At 46.2% G+C, this 16,731-nt stretch overlaps 1 protein-coding gene across 6 annotated transcripts in view; it reads left to right on the top strand.

Moving 5' to 3' along the window:
- The window catches only part of LOC146808458 (transient receptor potential cation channel subfamily M member 2-like), a 729,321-nt gene that overhangs the window by 460,453 nt on the left and 252,137 nt on the right, over positions 1-16,731 (top strand). For all 6 annotated transcript variants that reach the window (XM_085623568.1, XM_085623566.1, XM_085623567.1 and 3 more), the window contains exons 21-23: positions 284-455; positions 5,823-6,000; positions 8,078-8,259. In XM_085623568.1, the coding sequence (XP_085479694.1) occupies positions 284-455; positions 5,823-6,000; positions 8,078-8,259 (532 nt within the window). The remainder of the gene's footprint in view (positions 1-283; positions 456-5,822; positions 6,001-8,077; positions 8,260-16,731) is intronic.

Here is a 16,731-nt window from a genome sequence, read left to right on the forward strand (position 1 = left end):
CCTCCGCCGTAGTGGAGAAGCCGGTAGGCAGTGATAAGGCTCACCTCTGACATTCCGTGCCCCATCGAGCTGTCGGGGTATGCTGGTGATGGGACTGGAGCAGGCTCTGTCAGCAACACTCTCCAAATGAGCTGAGCACCAACAGTCAGGAAGAGTGAGTTCTCCACCGCTGTTGTAAACACCAGCAAACTCGCCTGCAGGAGAGGTTCACACAGCCTTGCGTGAAGAGTAGGATATTTTGGCTAAAGTGTTTACAGGAGCTCATTTCTCATTCTCATTTCAGATCAAGGACATCTTCTTCTTCCTGTTCCTGTTGTCTGTGTGGGTGGTGTCATTTGGAGTCTCCAAGCAGGCCATCATGATACAAAATGAGGAGAGGTTGGAATGGATCTTCCGCAGTGTGATATATCAGCCTTACCTCACCCTCTTTGGGCAGCTACCTACGGATGTGGACAGTAAGGAACCATGTTGTGTTTATGTCACGTGCCATATGTCTTTTAAAGTCACCTTCTGCCAATCCTACACACCCCTGGGCCACCAGCTATGCTGTTTTTATCCTTTTGAGATAATCACTGCTCATGTAAAATGATGATACCCCAGGACCGAGCTGAGCAGAGTCATCACCCCCCACACAGAGGAACTCGTGATTAGTCAGGAGTGCTTTTTTGCTGATGTTTGTAGCTTCCCAGGGTGGCACATCTGTGTTAAATTAGAAGGAATTATGGGAATTTAGGAGTAATAACCAAGCAATTGTTCATGTGAAGGGTGGCATTGTGCAAAGGAAGACAGCTCTGCCACTAATGTTTACATTTATTCACACATTTAATGTTTTCCTTTGCGTAGGGTGGGAGCTCTGATGCTTATTGTGGAATTTGTATGGATGCACCCTGGGACAGGGCAAGCTCTTCAATTTACATGTAGTGATGTGTGGTGGAACCAGTGCTCCTTTGGGCAGTGTTCAAATAGATGTCATTTCACCTATGTGTTACACCTCGATCGGTGCCAGTGAGAAAGGATCAATAAAGCAACCACAACACCCTTGCCCCGCTCAAGGATCCCTCCAATACCCACACCAGCAAGAAAGCCAGCTGGTTCACCGAAGACCTCCAGGCCTCCAAGTGAAACTGCTGAAAACTCGAAAAAAAATTGATTCTTGAAGGAACACCGGAAAGCTACACAGCTCACAAGAACACCACCCGCACACACCACCACCTAATCAGCTCCGCCAAAAGGACCTCCTTCAAAGACCGCCTAGACAACAACGCACACAACAGCAAAGAGCTCTTCAACATTGTGAAGGAACTCTCGAACCCCAGCTCCAACACCAACGACATCCCACCGTCACAAGACCTGTGCAACTCACTGCCACCTTCTTCCATCGCAAGATCGCAGACATCCACAACAGCTTCAAAGCCGTCACCACCCCCGGCAACCGCTGAGACCCCCGCTCCCACGACCACCACCCGCACCAACCGCCTGCTCACCTGGACCAACATCAACAACGTCAACACCGTCAAGATCATGAACACGATCCACTCCGGATCCCCGGAAGACTCCTGCCCACACCACATCTTCAACAAAGCCAGCAGCACCATCGCACCCCATCTCTGGAAAACCATCAACATCTCCTTCGAGACAGCGACCTTCCCGGAGAGCTGGAAGCATGCAGAGTTCAAGGCCCTACTCAAGAAACCCAAGGCGGACCCCAAGGACCTCAAGAACTTCCGACCCATCTCCCTGCTCCCGTTCCCGGCGAAGGTCATCGAAAAGGCCGTCAAGAAGTAACTGACCAACTTCCTCGAGGAGAACAACGGCACCTATCCACACCCAGGGGTACTACTCACAAAAAAATTCCAGATCCAGTCTGATGTCTTGGGATAATTCTAAGGTAAGGAATCTGCAGCTAGATAGAGTCTCTACCAGATAAGGCATTACTGAAGGTAAGTAACTTACAAATATGTGTATTGTATTTCGTTATTGTGTTCTTCGATGAACAGCTCTCTCTGATCAATGAAAATAAATGGGCCTTGTTACTTACCAGTAATTTGGACTCTGCTTACACTAAAAAGTCTCCTCTTCCTCCATCGGGCAGTCCACAGGGAATGCAAATGTAGTGCTTTAGGTGGACACTGGTGCAGTGGTGATCGTGTGTACACAGAGGTTACCTTATCCATGGTTAAGAGGGAGTTGAATGCATAGCTTACATGCTTGGTAACATTGAAAAGTACAGGCAGTGGTCATCTTTAAACTAAAGCACAGCCTAACTAATATGTGGCAGTGTGTAGTAAATGTAGACAATCAGGTCAGTTACTATCCTGTGGCGATGGTGTCACAGGAATCATGCAGTGGGGTCAATGGTCGTAGGAAAGTAGAGGTTAGCCCTGCTGTACCTGTAGATTGTTCGCTAGGCAATGATTTGGAGCACTGTGCCAGGAAGGACGTATTCTTAAATTGCATGTTGAGATTTTGGGTTTGCCTTAGTGGGTGCTTCTGACCACAGGGTTTAGACTAGTGTATCAGGGGAGTCATAGGGACCGAATTAGTGGACCAGGTTCCTGCACAAAAGAAAATGGTCATGGTAACCAATCCCAGAAATTCTCATGGTCCAAGAAGAGTTTAACGTGAGGGCGATGACCTTGGCTTACTGGGGAAGAGGTGTCTGTCCTCGGAGGCCTGCCTGAGCTAGACGGGTGCCAAGCTGCATGAGAACCATCTCTGTCTGACTTCTAAAAAGTAGAAGCACTCTCAAATGTCTTCGGCAACAAGTTACGGTACAGAAGAAGGGGACACCACTGGCAATTGCCTAATCTACTTGGAGGTTAGTGTCCTCCATGGTGAGCCTAAGATTCCAGAGCCCGAGTCAGGCAGAGTGGTGGTGGTTCACAGTACTACATGACCTTCTTATTGTAATGAATTTGGATATCTCTTTTACAGGACACCTTGGAAAAGCCAAAACCTATGACAAGTTGGTCAACCACATTTATTGGCCCCTGATGAAGCAGAAGCTAGATACATTCTACCACTCTTCCATCTTGCCATTTTCATGCCTTTAAGTCAGTGGCACGTCAGGACAAATGTCTAAGGCTCTCTCTGGATCTTTCTTGTAGTAGAGACACCTTGAAAGGGTAGATTGTTGGTTCCAAAACCCTACAACTTCTGGAGATAGGTTTATTCTGTGGTAGTTTATCACACCACCAGGTATCCTGATGCCGCCTTTGTGGGCGGGACCCAAATGGGGGTTTCCTAAGGAGGTTTTTTTTGACAGGGTGTCAAGTTTCATGTCAGCAGGGGTTATTTACAAGCAATGTCACCCAAGAAAAATGGGCTTCCTAAAAAGATAATCAAATCCTGATGAAAGAACCTGGAGTAAGTGAGGCATTGTGTACCAATCCCTGTTGTTTGCCTACTGGAATGGGCACAGAAGAAAGTAGTGTTCAGTAAATTTGATCCGGGTACTTCAGAGTCTTTTCAGAGACAGGTGTGAGATAACTCAATAGCCTTCTCAAGAAGTGGTGAATTATTTGCTGACCGTGGGGTCCATTATGGCCCAGTGCTTGTGCTTGAGGAAAGTTAACCAAAATCTGGTGGCAAGTCCAAAACTGATAAACAGTGGTATAATCAGAAGGTGACTTTGGTGGAGTTGCAGCCTGCTCAGGCAGTTTTGCTGATGGAATAAGATCACTCCAAACAGAGGATGTGAGGTGACTTACATTGTACATTTTGAGACCTGAAGGAACACTTTCAGGGTCCTGTGTGTCAACAGGATAAATCCCAACTATTACAGGTCAGAAATCACCATGTTCATTCTGACTAGGGGTGGAGAAGAGGAGGAGAATAAGCCCTTCCCTGATCTCATGTCACATCATGAGAAAGATGGCTCAGTGGAGGAACAACAGAGGGACTGTCCTCAGTTGCAGAGGCAGCTTGCGTCTCTGTTATTGCTGACACCTGGGCTCACCTCTTGGTGTATCCATAACAGATGAGAGTATGTCTGTTAAAAGAAAAGTGATACAGGTTGTCAAACAAGGTGAAGACCAGCAGCAAGGGAGAGCTCTCCCAGATGTTGGACCTAGGTTTGATCGAACCCTCCAACATTCCTTGGAGCAGAAGGGGACTCCAGTTGAGGTTTCGTATAGACTACAGGAGGCTGATTGCAGCCACGAAGACTGATCCTATCTCATACCTAGGGTTGGTGAGCTCATTGTCGATTTGGGGATGCCAGGTTTCTCAGTACTTTTGATTTAACTTTAGAGTACAGGCAGATTCTCCTAACAGTATTTTCACGAGAGAGTTCTGCATTCTCTACCCCAGGTACTTTCAGTTTAAAGTGATGCTTTTTGGGTTAAAGAATGCTCCTTCCTTCTAAATGTTAGTCAACCAAGTACTGTCTGGGATGGATGGCTTCAGTACCACCTCCCTAGATGACATTGCTTTATACAGGTAGAACTGGGACAACTACGTGCCCCAGTGTCTATGATCTCGAGGAGTTAATGAGATGTAATAGCAAAAGGTAAGACCAAAGGGTCAGTCAGATGCTCTCTATGGGGGGGAGAGGAAAGACCATAGGATACGTCCTCCAACCATCAATCAATCATTACCAAATAGTGTCCTATTTTTATACTATTCTAGGCTAAATCTTCACAAATCCACAATCTTAATTGTTTACTATGTAGACCCTCACACACCCTATTGGTGTCATGCTTTATCCTCAGGTCTCATCCAGGTCCCTAAAAACCAGGATGTGCTCAACCATATTCCAGGGAGCAAAATGTTATCGCCTAATCAGCAAGGTCACGCTATCGCGTGAATCCTTGCATTATCGCCCTTTCCACCAACGCCCATCTTTGCATCTCTAATGAGATGCAAAGTGGGCGGTCCTGCCCTGACATAACTGGAGAAATGTTGCTAAGGGACATTTCTCCAATTATCAATGGGCACGCTAACCTGCAGAGCGACAAGCAAAGTAGCGATAACCTCTGTTATCACTACTTTCCTTACGCCTGCTTCAAAACTGACTTAGCCATGATATCCTATGTAAGGTGGATATCATGGCTAAGTCTGCCCTGCCCTATCAACAAGCTATCGCCAAACTTTGTGAGATTATCGCTGGATTTCCAGCGATAATCTCACATTTGGCAGTTAGCGCTTGGAATTTTATCGCTTTTGAGCTAAGCCTTGCTAATAGCACGCTATCTCAGCGATAAAATTCCACGTTACCCGGCGATAATTATCCTAGCGCTAAGTGCGCTTAGTGATAATTATCGCCGGTCCTTGATGATATGCACCTAAGAGAGGTCAGTCAACCTAATGTCTATTGGATTAGGACAATATATTACATACAATATAAAAAGCATAACATTCAATATAAAAAGCATAACATTCATGATGATATGCTAAAAGGGGAGCAGAATGGGCAAATAATAAGTACCACAGGTGACATGACAGCTTTGACGAATATGTGACTACAGGGAAATGTCTCCCTTTTGTCCCATGTGGCATGATATCCTGAAAGTTCAGGGATCCCAAGACAAGATCATTGTGGGATAGAGCGATTCAGCCCTCTGCATGTGAGCTAATGTGGCTGTTACTGCTTAGTGAAAGTTTGTAATTTGTCGTTTTAAGTATCCTACCTTGACTGTGTGTACTGCTCTCACTGATATTCTATCCAAAACTTCAGCAAACCTTCATGCTCTTTGCTACTCTTTATGCTAATTGCTTGCTAGTATACTGTTTCATGATGTATGCAACCTTTTGAATTTGAAATGCTTCCTGCCACAGGAAGGGCTGAGGATGTGAATCCTTTGTCTTTACTATTGTCACAGAATTAAACTTTAATAACAGCACATGCACCGCAGATGGGTCAGTCGCATCTCAACCGAAATGTGCTGAAACCCTGGATGGAGTTCCTGTCTTCCCAGAGTGGCTGACGATTGTCCTGCTCTGTTTGTACCTGCTGTTTGCCAACATTCTGCTCCTAAACCTGCTGATTGCCATGTTCAGGTGAGTCAGGCCACCGTAGTCTTCATTCTTTTATCTCTCTTCTGCTTCCCTTTAGCTCTTTGTGAGCTTTCTTTTTTCATTCTCATGTCACTTTACTCACACTGTGTCTGTTGCTCTTCAGATCTTTACATTCTTGCTCAATGTTTTTCTTCTGTTTCCACTCTGCTGCTCTTTTCCACTGCTTCATTTGTATCTCTTTTCAAGTGTCTACAAGGTCCACTCCAGTATTTTCTTCTCTGTTGTGTCCCTTCTTATTGTATCAAGCTTGCAGATCCACTTAACATGACCAAATATTCAAATTCTGACAAAGTCAAGGCAATACCTATGCATATTCTCCCTGGCACTGACACCACTAGTCTTAATGGTCTTTCCTAATCATTTTGTATTGTTTTTGTCTACTTTAATGTAACAATCATGCAGTAATGCTGATCATTCAAATGGTTTTTGAAGTGCATCAAGCCAAGAAGCTGACCAAGATGAATCACATACATCTTATTGGCACATGACATCCTGCCAGGCACCTATTTGATCTCAATGTGCCGTATGTAAATTACGAGCAACAGTAGCTCTTTAATGCATAGACAAGACTATGAAGATGTGATCGACTAATTTCCTCGTGCACATTGTTACTCTTCTGCAATATATTCTCTGTAATAAAATTAAACACACTGCAAGTACTAGGAATCTATTCATGTGTTGAGATGTATATTATTTATGTACTTGCCGTCTATAATTGCCTTCCTTTATATCTAGTCCAGCAAGTGTGGCAGTGCTCCCCCTTTTTTCAGTCTGCATGCACACAGTCATCCAGTCCATGATGGGTCCTTTCCTTAGGTGTCTACTACTCTAGTGAATGCTGCTCCAAAGTCCGACCATGCGTCTGTTGTAGGTTTTTGGCGTAACCCTCTCTGTTCTTCAGTTTTTAAGGCCACTTCTTCGGATACTGCCCACATCTCTACATCCCTCCCCCATTTACAGTACGCTGGACCATCTGGGGCTCTCCTGTGCACAACAATGACCCATTAGCTACCAATGTAAGATCCAGAAATCTGGAACACGCTTTGCCACCTTTTGGGTGGGGGTAAAGAGATGGTATACATCCATCCATCTGTAATAAACCTCCTCTGGAACAAGCCAAACCCCTGAGTATCCTAGGCAGGACTACTCTCTTACACATGAAGATTGTATAAAAAATGGACTTTACCATTTCAGGGTCATCCAGTACTTTTCGCTCCTCCAGGGAAAGCTATCAGGTCCACCCATCGCTACACTGGATGATAATTTGGAGGAAGACAACACAGAAAGGCCTGTCTTCCAGAAATTGGCAGGACAAGTTGAGCTGAGCATCACTTCCTTGGCAGCCCAATCCCCACATCTCCCAATATGATGGAAGGAAAGGTTCAGGCTTATTACCCTGCCTAGATACAATTTATATCTGACCTCTGGGTATTAGACATAGTAAGGTATGGCTACACAATAGAATTCCTAAAACAGCCCGTGCCAAAGCCTCTAAACAAAATATATCATTTACAACAGTAGTCCCTGTAACTAGAGATTTCCAAGCTTCTCCAAAAGATGGGTGACAGAAAAAGAAATGCTTTGCATGACTTCTATTGAAAAACATTATCACAAGCAGCCATTTCCTAGCTTGTTCTCTGCTCCCTCAGTGATGCTTGTCGTTGTCCATATATAAACCTGATCCGCTCTTTCCAGAATAAGTTGCAAAGCATCAACTAGTCCTATTTAAAATGGTATATCCACCCTAATGTAAAGGTCTGCCTTCTTGCATTCCTCAGGTTTTGGTCTGGTCATTCATAATAGGATAGGTTGCAGTGTTGCTCTTTAGTTCTCCAGCTTGCTTTGTTTCTTTTTCTGTCCTTATTTTCTCTCTCCTTATTCCTGCCTGTTGTCTTAAATTGATTTTTGTGAAATTACATGTCCTTCCCAGGTCATTTGCTTTTCCTCACCTTGAGTGGTTGCTCTTCCAATTCGCTGATGTAGTGCGATTCTCATCCTTATTTTCATGGTAAAATGCATACCTTCATCTAACCTTTTCAGTTGCTATCTTTGCTTCCAGCTACACCTTCTCTGAAGTACAAGATCACACTGATCAGATCTGGAAGTTTCAGCGACACAACCTGATTGAGGAGTACAGCAACCGACCTCCTGCCCCGCCACCCTTCATCCTCTTCAGCCTCCTCTACTTCTTGGTCAATAATGTTATGTTGCGGAGACCAGTCCGTGGCAAGAAGCTGCTCAGTGAGTGAACTGTGCTTGTCCTCAGCTGTGACATGTATGATCTGTTGTCTACCTCCTGTATGTTAGGTGTGATCCTTTCTCCACTGCTTCTTACTCTAAAGCTTTTAGGGCAACAGATCCCTTCCTGCATCTCCTTGTTCCTTCCCATACTGAGACAGGATTTAGGGCTCTAGAGAAAGGGGGGCTGCACCCTGTTCTAGATTAGATCCCTACATGTGTATCTCATGAAAGAAAGGTTTAAGAGTGTGGCCGAACATGGTAGATGTCTCTCCTCATCACTCACAGCACAATTCCAGGGATTGGGCCATTGTCTCATGAAGATGGGGCCAAGAATGCACTAAAACACCAGTGGGAAATAATACAGAGTTGACTGGTATTTTAGGACTCACCTATATGCTCCTTTCAGCTGTGTATTAAACCCGCACTTGCAGTGGGTTTTGGTCAGCCCATTGCTTTTCATTGGTTGGCTTTCTTCTCAGTGTCAGTTGCATGTATCTTATTCAATAGCTTTCTATCCTTCCTCTTCATGTAGTTGCCCCTTCCTAGATGACCACAGCTTCTTTACCATCATTTGACTGGATGATTTTTATCCTTCCACAACACCATACCAGCAACCCTCTGTCTGCAAAGGGGGTGAGGTGGTCCATGTCACAAGGGCCAAGTCCCTCGAAGACCTCTCAGAACTGGGAGAGGTCCAGTCACCACTGGACTTCTGGTCGCTCAGTATCACAGTCACAGGCCAGTCCTTTCTGGGTCAATAACTTGTCCTCTGGAGGTTTCAGCTGCACTCCTGGGCTCAGCGGACTCGGGTGCAACCTTGTGTGTTGGATCCTGGTCCCTGGTGTTGCATAGCAGCGGTTGGCAGCGGTTTAAAGACTTTGGGCTACCAACTTTCCCCAGCAGGCTTTTTCTGCTGTTGTGCCTCTGTGTTGAGAAGAGGAGGCCAGTCAGCTGGCCCTTGGAGTCGCTTGGCTTTGGATGGACTCTGGAGATGACTTCTCCTTGAGCAAGACATAGTAGGCACAGTCCCTCTCCTTTGCAGGCCACCAGGTTGAGGAGATGCACTCCACACCTGTACCGCCTCTCTTTGGTGATTCCACAGTGCAGCAGGGCAGATTTTCTTCGATCCTCTCTCATCTCCAGTCGAGATCTGAGTTCTGGGCGCCAGGGGTGCCCTATTTTTATACAGAAAATGCCCTCGGTGGAGGATGCAGTTTGTAGCCAATGGGGTACTAGGTTTCTTACCACCTGATGACCTCTTTCTGTGAAGTGTGGTATTTGGGCATCCCAGGATGCACCATACTGCCCACTTCCAATATGGCAGGACCCCTCTCCCGGCGTGTGGAGCAGTGCTCAATTTGAGCCGGTGGTTTCCAGTGCACAGCACCTGCAATTAATCCTCGACTCTGGCGCTTATAGCACAAACTCCTCCCATAGATATTGGAGAGCTTTTCATGAGCACCAGTTAAGGACACATTCATGTTTGGTAGGCATTGGGAGATTAAGTGATTTGCCCAGAATTACAGGATGTTGAGCCTACTGCAGAGACTCAAATCTGGTACCCCAGTTCTAAAGTTGACTACTCTGGTCATTACGCCACATCCTCTCTCTACATGTAGGGTTTCATGGTTAATAATTGGTTTTGTTATAGGTCGCTATAATAGGAGCAATTGGCTGGTGCAAGTTGCCTGCTAACGAGAGCCCCAGCACTTATGTTTTCACAAATTAACCACTGGTTTGGAGCTGCCTAGCCCAACCCAGAGGTGTGGCTACCAAGGGGGTACAAGCCCCTGGAAAAACCGGTTTGCCAACTGGCTTCCTCTTCCCTGTCCCTAGTGCCAGCCTGTCTGCCTAAACGGTAGAGCAGCCCCTCTCCCAAGTGTTTTCTATTTTCCCTTCAAAGGAGGATTCAGCTTTGAAGCTCACCTTTTAGGTCAAAACCCCTGTGGCGTCCTGCAAGAGTGAGGTGACACCTCCTTTCCCTATTGTCTCCTGCTCTATGAGTCAATAGTACATAGCCCCACGAGGGCAGAAAGCTGTCGGTAGGACAGATTCTGAGTACGACAGTAAACAGGCATTAAAAACTTTGGACAACTATAGTGACAACTTCTGAAGTTGCACTTTGCCGCCAGTGACATTACATTACATTTAACAGCTAAATCTAATTTAATACACTGATAATTTTGATACCTTACTGTACCAACTTTAGTAGTTCCATTCAGGAGTTAGCGGAGCTAAAGTGCATCCTGTAACTCTGTACTTGCCAATGGGGCTACTAGTCTTTCCACAATAAAAAGGAGGATTTAGTATTTTTACTGCTGGAACATGTAAAAGTACATGTTCCCAATTTTAACACACAGCACCTTGCTTTAAGCTTTAAGGCTCACTAGGCCTACCTTAAGTGTAACTTACATTCATTAAAAAGGGAGTTTTGAGCTTTGCCTTCACCTTTAATGGCAAAGTGGAGTTATCAGTTTAAAACTGCCCTTCCAGTCTGCATTGGCAAAGTGAGAGCCAAGCTTTACCTTGTCCCACTCATGGTGACACAACCAGTGCTGCAGTCCCTTGGGCGACACTCTAACTTACAGGCCCTGTGTATCCGGAACCACATACTAGGGATTTTATAAGTAAGTTAGGCTATGCCAATATGGGACAAGTCAATCAAACATGCATCATTTTAAGGTTCAGAACACGTGCACCAAGTCCGATTTAGCAGGTCTCAGGGCATTTCAGAGCCGTTACACCAGTACCTACTACTCAAAATGAGCGCAACAAAGTGAGGGTAAACCAGCAAGCAGCCTGCTTCCTAACAACTGTGTTGTTGGGCTAATGTTTTCCAAAAAGAAATGTGTGTTACTGTTACATCAGAGTTTTTACATCGCAGGTAAGTATATGGAATGGCATGACTTTAGTAGCTTGATGTGAAAGTGAACAAATGTAATCTTCATCGGTTTTGGAGCCCAGAGTGTTAATGATTCTTACAGACAGAGGACAGTCCCTCTGATTAAAGTCTGAAATGACACACCCATTGGTCAGCTGGTCCCTGTGCCACCGGACCTTGATATGTATCAACTAAGCTTGAGCAAGTCACTGCCCATCCATCTCTGACCTCCATCATGCATTGTCAGAAGGTTGCCTCTGATGACCCATTTTATTCCAAAATAGAGAGGGTTTGTGTCATTAGCATTCATGAACAAGAGGAGACTGTGGGATTGGGTGATCTTAGCCAGAGTTGAGTGACCCATGGGGTATTCAGCAGCTCTGTGGGAGCTGCAGAAGTAATGGGAGGGGATGGGGTTAGATATCCTCTGGGATGCTCAGGTTGAAAGAGCTGAACCAACTGAGGGGGATCTATTGATACCAGTAGTCAGGCTAGCATGATCCCGTGGTCAAAATCAGCTGACATGCCAGCTTTGGCTCTGCTGCCATCCCCCCAATAGAAAACAGTGGTCTCCTAAGTGTAAGTCAGTAGTCATCTAACTTTATATTTTAAGGCACAAACAAATCAGCAGCACACCTAGACCATGCCAGTAGATCCCACCTTCTCGAACACAACATACGCCAATACGCAGAAACAATCCAAATCAATCAACAAGTTTTCTTCTTCATGAGGGGGTTTCTTCATCAGAATATCCCATCTTTTCTATAGTCCAGAAACATTTTAATATTTTTGGGTGAGAAAAAAAAGTGCTAGTGGTGCAGTGTGAAAATTGGTTAGCTGGGCATCCAGGTGCACAGTCTGATCATATTTTAAGTAATTGCACTAATGAAAAGTTACATCAGCATTTGGCAGACCCAGGTCTAATTTCTCCCCAAGAATTGGGAAAGAAGGCAGACCATTGGGTCAAGACATGGGTGACAAAAACTACCACTGGGGGTGACCAAAAGAAAGGGGTTACAAAACCTCCCCAGGAAAAAGGTGGTGAGAATTCCCAAGATAAAAAGCCTGAGCCTTCAAAAGGACTTCAAAAACCTTCACGGTGGTGGGTCCCAAAATTCTTCCCAATCTACTACTAAGTACAGGGGAAAGAACTTTGATCCTGCAAAGGCCTAGTGTAACAACTGTATAAAGTTGGGACACCTAAGTGGAGATGCTACTTGTCCTAACAAGCAGCCCCCTAGTCCTACTACAGCTACTCCTGGTGTAGCCAGTCTCTAGATAGGATCAGCAGTGTGCCAAGAGCAAATAGGGTTGCACACTAAACCAGTTCTAGTTTCAGAAGGGGAAGTTGAGTTTGCCACTTTAGCTGTGTGGCCACCAAACTTAAATAATTATTTGCAAAACCCTTGGATTAATGGAACTAGGATAGAAGCTCTGAGGGATACAGGTGCCAGTGCCACTATGGTGAGAGATACACTGGTTTCCCCTGAGCAATACCTTATTGGGAGAACCTACCCAGTCACCAATGCTGACAGTGTTACCACTAACCATGCAATGGCTATGGTAACATTAGACTGGGGTGGGGTTACTGGCCTGAAACAGGTAGTGGTCTCTCCAAAGCTTCCAGCTGCATGTCTGCTTGGCAGTGACCTGGAAACCTCAGCATGGGCTGAGGTAGAATTGAAAACCAATGCAGCAATGCTGGATATCCCTGAGATGGTGTGTGTAAAAACAGGATTACGGAGCAGAAAACAGGGTGTAAAAGAAGTGTTGGAGCTTGAAAGTATAGCCCAAACTTCCAAGAGGAAAGGTAGGAAGACTGGGAAACCAGCTTCTGTACAGCAAAAGGATCAGGACCCCTCTCTTCAGGGAGAAAACTTGGAAACCCCAGAGGGAACTGAGCCCATGGAGCTTGACCCTTAACAGGTTGAACTCTTAGGCCCAGGGGGACCCTCTAGGGAAGAGCTGTGCCTTCGACAGAAGGACTGTCCAACTCTTAAAAAAGCCTGAGGCAGCAAGCTGCTACTCAAGAAAAAGGATATGTCAGTTGTACCCACAGAGTTTATTGGGAGGAGGGACTACTGTACACTGAGGCCAAATACCCCATCCCTGAAGCCACAAGGAGAGTGGTAGTGCCTCAGAAGTAAAGGGAGTTCTTACTAACTTTAGCTCATGATATCCCCCTAGCTGGACATCTGAGCCAAAGCAAAACCTGGGAAAGGCTAGTTAGCCATTTTTACTGGCCCCGGATATCTCAAAAAGTAAAGGAGTTTGTCAGCTCCCTTCTCATCTGTCAAGCCAGTGGCAAAACAGGTGGATACCCAAAGGCCCCCTTGATACTACTGCCTGTGGTTGAGGTTCCCTTTGAAAGGGTAGGTGTGGACATAGTGGGTCCACTTGAACCTCCCACAGCATCAGGAAACACATTCCTTCTAGTGGTAGTGAATCATGCCACTAGGTATCCTGAGGCAATTCCCCTTAGGACTACTACAGCTCCTGCAGTAGCCAAGGCCCTTATTGGTGTCTTCACCAGGGTAGGGTTTCCTAAGGAGGTGGTTTCAGACAGACGCTCCAACTTCATGTCTGCTTACCTAAAACACATGTGGAAAGAGTGTGGAGTGCAGTACAAGTTTACTACACCCTACCACCCACAAACCAATGGTCTTGTTGAGAGGTTCAACAAGACATTGAAAGGCATGATTATGGGGCTCCTTGAGAAACACAAAAGGTGACGGGATGTCCTCTTACCATGCTTGATTTTTGCCTGCAGAGAGGTGCCTTGGAAGGGAGTAGGGTTTTCCGCCTTTGAACTTCTATTTGGCCATCCTGTCAGGGGACCACTCTGTCTTGTAAAAGAGGGTTGGGAGAAGCCTCTCCAAGAACCAAAACAAGACATTTTGGACTATGTGCTTGGCTTAAGGTCCAGAGTGGCTGAGTACATGGAAAAAGCATCCCAGAATCTTGAGGCCAGCCTGGAGCTTTACAAGCACTGATATGACCAAAAAGCTGCACTGGTAGAATTTCAACCAGGGCAAAAGGTGTGGGTTTTGGAGCCAATGGCACCAAGGGCTCTCCAGGACAAATGGAGTGGCCCTTACCCCTTCTTAAAAAAGAAAAGTGAGGTCACCTACTTGGTTGACCTGGGCACAAGTAGGACACCCAAAAGGGTGATCCATGTGAACCACCTTAAGCTCTACCATGATAGGGCTGAAATCACCATGCTGATGGTGACTGATGAGAATCAGGAGACAGAGAGTGAACCTCTCCCTGACCTCCTCTCCTACAGCCCAAAAGAAGGGTCAGTAGATGGAGTTGTCTTTTCAGACACCCTCTCTGCCCAACAGCAGACTGATTGAAAGCAAGTCTTGCAGCAGTATGCAAATCTCTTTTCCTTGACCCCTGGTCAGACAAACTGGTGTACCCATTATGTGGACACTGGTGACAGTTCACCTGTCAAATACAAAATCTATCGGATCAAGTCAAGGAAAGCATCAGAGCTGAAGTCAGCAGGATGCTGGAGTTAGGGGTTATTGAACCTTCCGAGAGCCCCTGGGCCAGCCCAGTGGTTCTAGTGCCCAAACCTCATTCACAGGGGGGAAAGAGAGAAATTAGATTCTGTGTGGATTGTAGAGGGCTCAACTCTGTCACCAAGACAGATGCTCACCCCATTCCAAGAGCAGATGAGTTGATAGACAAACTAGGTGCAGCCAAATTATCTTTGACTTAACTGCAGGGTACTGGCAGATTGGCATGGCACCAGAAGCAAAAGAAAAGACAGCATTCTCCGCACGTGATGGGCATTATCAGTTACTTGGTTTAAAGAATTCCCCTGCCACCTTCCAAATGTTGGTGAATCAAGTCCTTGCTGGATTGGAGTCCTTTAGTGCAGCTTATCTAGATGATATTGCTGTCTATAGTTCCACCTGTCAGGATCAACTGATCCACCTTGGGCAAACTGCAGGCCTAACTATCAAGGCATCCAAATGCCAGATAGGGCAGGGAACGGTGGTGTACTTTGGCCTCCTTGTTGGTGGAGGCCAAGTGCAACCCTTACAGCCCAAGATCCAGGCTATCCAGGACTGGGCAGCTCCAACAACCCGGACCCAAGTCAGGGCACTCCTTGGCTTGACTGGGGACTACAGGAGGTTTGTGAAGGGATATGGGTCCATTGTGGCTCCCCTCACAGAACATACCTTCAAGAAGATGCCCAAAAAGGTAAACTGGACAGTTAGCTGTCAAAAGGCTTTTGACACCCTGAAAGAGGCAATGTGCTCAGCACCAATTCTCAAAGCTGCAGACTATTCCAAGCAATTCATTGTGCAGACCGATGCCTCTGAGCTAGGGCTATGAGCGGTCCTATCCCAGACCAATGATGAAGGCCAAGACCAACTCGTTACTTTTATTAGCAGAAGGCTTGTCCCCAGGGAGCAGTGTTGGAGTGCCATTGAGAGGGAGGCCTTTGCTGTGTGGTTTGGTCCTTGAAGAAGCTGAAACGATCCTTGTTTGGTACTCACTTCCTACTTCAAACTGATCACAGACGTCTCAGACGGCTAATGCAGATGAAAGGTGAAAATCCTAAACTGTTGAGTTGGTCCATCTCGCTACAGGGAATGGACTTTGTATTGGAACACTGACCTGGGACTTCTCATGCCAATGCAGATGGGTTTTCCAGGTTCTTCCACATAAAAAATGAAGACTCTCTAGGGAAAGGTTAGTCTCATCCTATTTCGTTGGGGGGGGGGGGGTGAGAAAGTGCCCTCTTTCTGCATGGTTAACCCCACTTTTTGCTGAACTGCTGATCTGCTTTGACTGAGTGTGCCCTGGGCTCTTGCCAATCGGGTACCCAGGGCCTATGTTCTTTCCCTATAACTGCATTTAAAACAAAACCCAATTGGCATCTCTGGTCACAGGTCAGCCCCTGGTAAATGGTACCACAGGTAACCAGGGCACAGTGGCCAGGGAAGACCTCTAAGGGCTGCAGCACTTATTGTGCCACCCTTAGAGGCCCTGTACCTTTACACTCACACACTGACTTTGCAGGCTGCGTGTCTTGGTGCATAACAAAGTGAAGATTCGACATGGCACACATCCCTGTGTGCCATGCCTACAACCCACTGCCCTGGCATAGATCAGTCACCCCTCTAGCTCGGAGCCCTCTACCAGTGGTGAGGCTACAGGTGCATGAGCCCTGTATCCTACAGTGTCTAAGTCCATTCTTAGACATTGTAAGTGCAGTGCTGCCATTAAGAGTAAATGGTGCTGGGAGTTTGTCATTACGAACTCTGCAGCACCATATTGGCTACACTGAAAACTGAGAAGTTTGGTATCAAACTTCTCAGCACTTTAAACCCACACTGATGTCAGTGTGGCATTTAATGAAAAATGCACACAGAGGGCATTTTAGAGAGAGGTGCCTAACCAACCCTCAGCATCCCAACTTACCTCTCCAAGTGGTGGTCGCAACCAGAAGACCTTCGTCCCCGAGCCTGCAATGTGTTTGCAAACAGGAGACTCCCTATTGAAAGCTACAGGGCCAACGCCAAAACAGCAATCTGCACCTGACCGCCCCAGTTCCGCTAAAGGTGCACCTT

This window comes from Triturus cristatus, chromosome 8 (assembly GCF_964204655.1).
Source record: "Triturus cristatus chromosome 8, aTriCri1.1, whole genome shotgun sequence".
In the NCBI taxonomy this organism is placed as follows: domain Eukaryota; kingdom Metazoa; phylum Chordata; class Amphibia; order Caudata; family Salamandridae; genus Triturus; species Triturus cristatus.